The sequence below is a fragment of the Simochromis diagramma genome, unplaced genomic scaffold, assembly GCF_900408965.1.
Source record: "Simochromis diagramma unplaced genomic scaffold, fSimDia1.1 OVJJ01000107.1, whole genome shotgun sequence".
Lineage (NCBI taxonomy): Eukaryota > Metazoa > Chordata > Actinopteri > Cichliformes > Cichlidae > Simochromis > Simochromis diagramma.
The window spans coordinates 3,483,837-3,492,538 of NW_024387209.1; the positions used below are offsets into that span (position 1 = coordinate 3,483,837).

The window sequence follows — 8,702 nt, forward strand, 5'->3', positions numbered from 1 at the left end:
CCTATTTTCAAGTTACAAAAAAGAGCTATAAGAATTATAAACTAATCAAACTATATAAAACCAACTAACATTTTGTTTATTAATCTGAATACCCTGAAATTTTATGATTTAGTTGAATATAAAATGGCACAGATAATGTATAAAGCACAAAATAACTTGCTTTGCCCCAGTACTCAAAGTTCAGTTCTGTTCAAAGTCAGAGAGAGTCAATATGACTTAAGGGGAACAGATTTCTTTAAAAAAAACAAGATAAGGACAATTATAAAGCAGAGATGTGTTTCTGTTAGAGGAGTTACCCTGTGGAATAGTTATGACAGTGATTTAAAAAGGTGTAGTTCATTTTCCTTGTTTAAAAATATGTTTAAAAATAGAGTATTAGAAAAATATATATATATCAAGAATGAAAAGAGCAAAAAAAACCAAAAAACAAACAAACTCTTGATTATTTTGCTTTGATGTAGTTACTTATCTAAGGTGGAAAGTTTTTTTTCTTGTTTGTTTGTTTGTTTTGTTTTTGCTTTGTTTTATTATTTGCTTCGAGCCCTGTGTACAGGAGCTGCATGCAAAAAGATCTTTTGTTAAAAGGGTTGGCGTAATAAGCAAATGCTTAGCCAATACCTTTTGATTAGCCTTGTCTCATGCTTTCTTGCTTTGTGGTAGATCTTTGTTCTGTCTTCACTGAGATATTTGAATGCTAATCAATAAAATCAAATTTAAAAAAAGGCCAACTCAAGGTATTAAAAGGTAAATTTGCAAGATGCTGAATTAAAAAAAGAAAAATTGTTCTATCGCTCTTATATATTATGATGACTGTTTTCAGTTCTCTTTCAGTCGGTTCTCTTGACCTCTTCATTTTTTTTCCCCAAGTAGGATGTGACACTATAAAAAATGTCCTTGCCTTGTTTATGAACACTGATTTGTTTGTCCGATATGGAGCCAATAAAACTTCACTTTTTCCTTATGCAAATTAAATGTTTTGTTTAGCTTGTTCCAATAACCTTGGTCTTTTGTCAACTTGATTAGGGTTTTTAAATGTAGGACTCCTGACTGTGTGGTTAGATTCAGCTGTTGTAAAAGAAGTTGAATAATTTGGCAGTTTACTTACAGTAACTAACAGCACAGCAGTAAACAGCTCAACAATAACTAATATAAATTAGAGTGCTTATACATAAGCTTTCAACTTCATGTTTTGATAAGCTCATGTAATACTTAATAAGAAAGATGTGAATGTTTTATTATGTACTTTTTTGATATATTTATATATGTGTGTGTGTGTGTGTGTGTGTGTGTGTGTGTGTGTGTGTGTGTCATGTAGTGGCCATCTGGAAAGCAGTCTTTCCAAAATACAAAAACAAAGACACAGTAAGCAGTAGACTTCAAAAGTCTCTGGTGGTCTACCCTGCCAAGGAACAAGCATTGGAACAGTTCTGGGAACTGACCTGAAGACCAACAGAAGAAAAGGGCAACTGGGAGGATAGTGGCGGAGGTGGAACAACTCCCTAGACCAACATGAATATCACAGATGGAGACAGAGAACCGCAAGAGGCCGTCTGGGAGGTTGGCAATGGCGCCAAAGACCCACAGGTAGAATGGCAGAAGCAAGATGTCACTGGAGGTCGCAGGATACCTCAGGAGGCCTAGTTGGAGACAGACAGCGGTGACAAAGACCTACTGATGGCTGCCGAAGATGGAGACCCTCAAGAGGCTGACAACAAAGATGACTTTGGAGGAAAGGCAGAACCCATCCAGAGGCTTGGCAGATGGCCTGTAGAAAGGTGGAGACCCATAGGCAACAAAACCCACTGGCCCGAGCTCTGGCGACACTGACACCACAGTCTCTGGACTCATGGGCTTAGGCAGAGAGGGACTAAAGTAGCCTGCCAGAGAACGCAAACAGTATCTGGGGGGGCCATGCACTGACCTAGGACATGGCCCCTAGGAGCCATCTTCTCCAGTTCAAAATACAAAGGCCAGCTCAGCAACCACTTCTGTATTTTCAACAGCTAGCTCTGAGCCAGAAAACTCAGTCTTAGAATTAACAGGTTGCGAAACATTCAGAATGAATACTAGCAGTAAGCTGGCACAGAAACTAAATACAGTCAGTGAAAAAGAAAAACTCAGTTTTACTATCTGGATTAGAACATGGAATTGAAACCTGGACTTTAGATTGACCTGTTGATAAGCAGTTGAAACAGCACGGTTATTGGTCAGCTCAGAAATTGAAAACTTGATTGATAATATTAATTTTGAAATTAACTGGACTAAAATTTTGTTTTCAACTGCTTTTATAGATGAGATATTAATCACATTCTGAGTGTAGTTTTTGTTCACAGTGATGAGTTCCTTAAACTCCTTTGAGACAAACCTCAAGTCCATGTTATGCATATTTGTGGTTGCAGCCTTCTGTCATATAGTAGTGTCAAAACTGTTATTGGCTTTTAGAAGTTTAAAAAAATATTTTGAAAGTTCCTAAATTTCCAAGCTCCATGCATGAAATTAAAATTTCATTCGGCTTTTAACACACTTAATTAATTAAATAGCATAAATTGGTTTGATGATTCATCAGCTAATTGAACAAATACAAGTGACCAATAGGTGTGTGTTCCTGCTGCTGTTGAACCATTTTCCGAGAATAACATGGCTGCCCTAATTTGCAAATACTTTTTGACAGGCAAAACTCAGAGCTCAAGCATATATTTTCCAAAACCTTTTGGATCCTCATTGCTCTGAGGGACTCGCTAAAGATACTTAACAATGGATCAGATCTTTACCTTCATTCTGCTCCTGCTCAGTTTATCTGGCACTTTTTCCAAGTACGTTTACATTGACCAGAAAATGGATTGGCGTCGAGCTCAGATTTACTGTCAGCAGCATTACACAGACCTGGCTCCTGTCAGTAATGAGAGGGATAATAATGAACTTAAGCAGCTCGCCAGCAGTGTCAATGAAATTATCTGGATAGGACTGGTAAGAAATTCTTCAGACAGAAGAGAATGGCTGTGGTCAGGAGGTGGAGCACCAACTATGTGTTTCTGGGCAATAAATGAACCTAATGACTATGATCATAGAGAAGACTATGGCTTTCTGTGGAAAAGCAAGTGGTACGATGGAGGCCCATGGCGTATAATAACCTTCTTCTGCTACAGTCCAGCAGTGGTGACTGAGAAAAAGACTTGGGAGGAAGCTCTGGAGTACTGCAGAGAGCACCACAATGACCTGGCCAGTGTGGCGTCTGAGACTGAGAGGCTGCTGATCCAGAAAGAGCTGAGCAAACAAAACACCACTGAACACGTGTGGATTGGATTGCGTTTCCTGGCTGGTGACTGGCTGTGGATGGATGGGCAGGAGATGGACTATGAGGCCTGGGATGAAGAGGGAAAACCATCATGTCCACATGCCAAGATGACGTGTGGTGCCTTACAGGTGACAGTTGGAAGCAAGGGTGCTTGGAAGGCACACGACTGTGAGGAGAGACTACATTTTATTTGCTCCTGAGTTTACATTATAAAATTCATTACCCTCTATCTACTGTGTATGTGTGAATGTGAGAGTGAATGAATAGTGGCATTGTAAAGCGCTTTGGGTGTCTTGAAAAGCGCTATATAAATCCAATCCATTATTATTATTATTATTATTGTTACTGTGGTTAGTGTAGGTTGATTATTTTTCGAATTTATTTGTGCTTTCTTTCTTGATGTGTCGTTGTAGATGTGTAGTTTCATTTCTGTTTTGTCAGAATGGTAAAAAGTCATTTTTTTCTTTCGTTTAGAACTACTATTTATTCCACTAAGTAAACAATATAGAGAGAAATAATATCGATGTTAATTCAAAGTAAACAAAAATATTTTGAGATCATTTCCAGATGTTTTTCCATAAGATTTGAGAATGCCTTACTGTTTGCAGGCAATCTGTAGAGTGAAGGTACATGTGTTTACGAGTTAGAGGGAAGATTGTGGTGAGGGATGTAATGGGGTGAAATTATGCTCAAAGGTCTTACAGATATGTATGTTATGATCCAAGAAATAAACAGTCATTCCACCACTAAATGGCTAAAAAATTAATAAATAAATAAAATAAAGGTTTTGGAGTAGCTTACTCAAAGTTTGTACTTATATCATATTAAGATGCTTTGGCATGATCTTAAAAAGGGAGTTCATACTGAAAAACTGTCCAATGGGGCTGAATGAACAGTTTCCGCAATGAAGACTGAACAAAAACTCCTCCATAGTGATTTAATTATCAAAAAAATCTTGGAGGAATTAAACTCCAAACATGCTACTTTAAAAAGCATCAACTTTAAAATACTGTGTATAGTGGTTGTATACCACTCTCACTTAAAAACAGAGAAACATAGCAGGTCTGTGTTACTGTGGACTTCCATTACTGTGACTGCCCTGTGTTACTTTTCTAAGAGATCACTTTGCCATCTGCCTTAGCTGTTACTGCCACTTAGTGGCGAAAGTCAGTTTTGCCTTAGTGCCACATCAGGTGGGAGCCAATGAGGTCTTTTTCTCTGTACCATGATGTTAAACTATTGTCACAACGAAAACAAAAAAGTTGACGTTGGGGGGCAACACCAGCGCAATAAAAGAAACTTTGACAGGAATCGTAAAACTTGTTTTTAATGCTTAAAATACTCAGGGTATAAACATATACACTTAATAATGACAGTCCCTTGGGCACCCTTCAAAATTTACACCCTTTTAGGTTCCTCGGGACCCAAAATGGTCCCCATCCAAAAGGTGATATAGCAATGGATTTTATGAATTTTTTTTTCTTTTTTTTTCACATCAGATCTTTTAAACAACTTCAGACCTATCCACTGATATAAAGTTTTTCATAAGTTTTTTAATATTTTTTAGGTTTTTATGGCTTTATTGTCATAAAAACCCCTGTTTTTTGGGGGGTAAAAAACCATAATATGCAATATTTTCAAAAAATGAGTTGCAAATGGAACTACTTGGCATGAGGTTATTAGAGCCTTGGATAGGTAAAGAATTCAGAACAGAATTGATTTTGATGCATTTTTATTTTTGGAGCAATAAGAGTTTTTCAAATTTACACCCTTTTATGTTCCTCGGGACCCAAAATGGTCCCCATCCAAAAGGTGATATAGCAATGAATTTTATGAATTTTTTTTTCATTTTTTTTCACATCAGATCTTTTAAACAACTTCAGACCTATCCACTGATATAAAGTTTTTCATAAGTTTTTTAATATTTTTTAGGTTTTTATGGCTTTATTGTCATAAAACCCCCTGTTTTTTGGGGGGTAAAAAACCATAATATGCAATATTTTCAAAAAATGAGTTGCAAATGGAACTACTTGGCATGAGGTTATTAGAGCCTTGGATAGGTAAAGAATTCAGAACAGAATTGATTTTGATGCATTTTTATTTTTGGAGCAATAAGAGTTTTTCAAATTTACACCCTTTTACGTTCCTCGGGACCCAAAATGGTCCCCATTCAAAAGGTGATATAGCAATGAATTTTATGAATTTTTTTTTCATTTTTTTTCACATCAGATCTTTTAAACAACTTCAGACCTATCCACTGATATAAAGTTTTTCATAAGTTTTTAAATATTTTTTTAGGTTTTTATGGCTTTATTGTCATAAAACCCCTGTTTTTTGGGGGGTAAAAAACCATAATATGCAATATTTTCAAAAAATGAGTTGCAAATGGAACTACTTGGCATGAGGTTATTAGAGCCTTGGATAGGTAAAGAATTCAGAACAGAATTGATTTGGATGCATTTTTATTTTTGGAGCAATAAGAGTTTTTCAAATTTACACCCTTTTATGTTCCTCGGGACCCAAAATGGTCCCCATCCAAAAGGTGATATAGCAATGAATTTTATGATTTTTTTTTTCATTTTTTTTCACATCAGATCTTTTAAACAACTTCAGACCTATCCACTGATATAAAGTTTTTCATAAGTTTTTTAATATTTTTTAGGTTTTTATGGCTTTATTGTCAAAAAAACCCCTGTTTTTTGAGGGGTAAAAAACCATAATATGCAATATTTTCAAAAAATGAGTTGCAAATGGAACTACTTGGCATGAGGTTATTAGAGCCTTGGATAGGTAAAGAATTCAGAACAGAATTGATTTGGATGCATTATTATTTTTGGAGCAATAAGAGTTTTTGCATTATACATCCATTGGTATCCCTCGGGACCCAAAATGGTCCCCATCCAAAAGGTGATATAGCAATGAATTTTATGAATTGTTTTTTCATTTTTTTTCACATCAGATCTTTTAAACAACTTCAGACCTATCCACTGATATAAAGTTTTTCATAATTTTCTTAATATTTTTTAGGTTTTTATGGCTTTATTGTCATAAAGACCTCTGTTTATTTTCTTTGGGGGGTAAAAAACCATAATACGCAATATTTTCAAAAAATGAGTTGCAAATGGAACTACTTGGCATGAGGTTATTAGAGCCTTGGATGGGTAAAGAATTCATAACAGAATTGATTTGGCTGCATTATTATTTTTGGAGCAATAAGAGTTTTTGCATTATACATCCATTGGTATCCCTCGGGACCCAAAAGGGTCCCCATCCAAAAGGTGATATAGCAATATCATATATGAATTAATTTTTCATTTTTTTTTCCACATCAGATCTTTTAAACAACTTCAGACCTATCCACTGATATAAAGTTTTTCATAAGTTTTTAAATATTTTTTAGGTTTTTATGGCTTTATTGTCATAAAGACCCCTGTTTATTTTTTATATTTTTGTGGGGGGGGGGGAACCCATAATATATATTATAAATATATATATAAAATATAAATATATTCTCAATCACATTCACACCACTCTCTTATATCAGTTCCACTACATCGAGACTATTTTATGGTGGTCAGCTGTTTTATTGTCATGTATTTTGCATAATAAGATAACCATGTCCTGCATTCAAAAACACTGAAAATGTCTATGGTGGTGCTGTACCTAATATTGTGCTCATTGGATCCAAAACCTATTTTTCCTTTATTTTGAAGGCTGAGGCTTAGATCCATTAGGTATTCACGAGAAAAAAATTATCACATGTCAGGATTACAGTATATCGAAAATATGTGATTATAAAGGGCGTCAATGGGACCCAAAAGGGTACGAGGAGCGCAGACGGTAACACTTGTGTGAATCTTCTTTACTATACACCACACCATAGAGGGGATCAATGAATTTTAAAAATAATCCTAAAATGCACATCATAAGTCAGTTTCATGCAACTAGTCTTTAAAATGACTGATATATTGAAAATCAAAAATCCAAAGTTACCCAAAAGGGTAACTTTTTTGACGAGGAACGCCCAAGGGATAAGCAAAGCAAGAATGCAAAAAAGAATAAAGGCCATATAGTTGCATGGTGTGGTTGTGGTTTAGCTGCAGGGGGAGAGGTGGAGTGGAAGTTTGAGGGGACAATGCCAGGAGAGACTGGCTGGTGCGCATTACCTATAATTCTGCCTCTTCCATTTATTTAGTAGTTTGTAATAACTAATATAGTAATACTGGGGAAACAACTGCAACATTACAGCATATAGTGAAAAAATAATACAATTCTGTGCATTTCTGGGACACTCCTGTGGCCCACAATGCTACAGGCCAGTTCAAGGTATTAAAAGGCAAATTTTCAACATATGATTTGAATTAATAAATAATGTTTAAAGGAAAACAAACAGCCAGTTGGGGAAAAACGATACAGCTTTCTATCTCTCTCACATAACATAATGAATTTTCCTCTTTCAGTCGATTCTCTTGACCTCTTCATTTCTTCTCCAAGTAGGATGTCACAATGTGAAAAATTACATTGTTTTGTTTCTGAAAACAGATTTGTTTGTCTGATGTGGAGGCAGGAAAACTTCACCTTTGCCTCATGTAAATGAAATGTTTTGTTTAGCTTGTTCCAATAACCTTGGTCTTTTGTCAACTTGAATAGGGTTTTTAAATCCTTTTTAACTCCTGACTGTGTGGTTAGATTCAGCTGTTGTAAAAGAATAATTTTGAGATAATTCTGTATATGTTTGTGTCATGCACCAGCTATCTCGCAGGCAGGATATAGACCCAAACCCTAGGAAACAGAATGTTAACTGAAGTCTTTCCAAAAACAAAAACACAATAAGCAAAATACTTCAAAAGTCTCCAGTGGTCAAGGAACAAGGACTGCTCAGGCCCTCCAAGGTTTGGAGGCCTATCTCCCCCCACCACCACTTCCCCAGCCAGTGGCGGACTCCCTCAGACATCGGTGCGTTGGTGGTTCTTTGTGTCTGGGGATGGGCGTCCAGGTACACACCGGCTCACTCCTTGGTGGCCGCTTATCGGGGCCTGGAGCCTGGGGCTCGCTCGGGCCACTTCGGAGGTGGGGTGCCCCTGGCCTCTCGTCCTGGGGCTCGGTCACTCAGGCACAGCTGGCTGCCGGCGGAGCTCACGGGCGCGTCACTGCAACCCCCCTGGCTTCTGCTCCGCGGCTGCTGAGTGGGCCCTCATCTCTTTCTGGGACAGTGGCACGGCTGCCCCTCTGTTGGTCATGGTTGTTTTTTGCGTTTTGTTACAGTGCACTGAGATAAGAACACTGACAGGTGTGGATCCACCGGTGGCGATACTTGGTATTTTGTGAGTTCCGATTTAGCAAATCGGCTCCTTAATCCAGGCCTGAGAAATTGAACTTTAAAGTGCGATGAAATATTCTTACTGAA

The 8,702-nt window shown here is 37.1% G+C and overlaps 1 protein-coding gene and 1 long non-coding RNA gene across 2 annotated transcripts in view; one reads left to right on the plus strand and one right to left on the minus strand.

Moving 5' to 3' along the window:
* The window catches only part of LOC120746130, a 22,367-nt gene extending 15,229 nt beyond the window's left edge, over nucleotides 1-7,138 (minus strand). The window contains exons 1-2 of the long non-coding RNA XR_005698784.1: nucleotides 4,684-7,138; nucleotides 2,638-2,641 (exon numbers count right to left, since the gene is read on the minus strand). This is a non-coding gene — a long non-coding RNA (uncharacterized LOC120746130). The remainder of the gene's footprint in view (nucleotides 1-2,637; nucleotides 2,642-4,683) is intronic.
* On the plus strand, nucleotides 669-4,719 carry LOC120746123 (lymphocyte antigen 75-like). Its single transcript, XM_040051421.1, has one exon. The coding sequence runs from the start codon at nucleotides 2,755-2,757 to the stop codon at nucleotides 3,493-3,495; it is 741 nt and encodes a 246-aa protein (XP_039907355.1). The 5' UTR covers nucleotides 669-2,754; the 3' UTR covers nucleotides 3,496-4,719.
* Nucleotides 7,139-8,702: the final 1,564 nt, after the last annotated feature.

Bases quoted from the DNA above. Each gene is read 5' to 3' on its own strand.
- LOC120746123 (XM_040051421.1), top strand. From the start codon at position 2,755: ATGGATCAGATCTTTACCTTCATTCTGCTCCTGCTCAGTTTATCTGGC.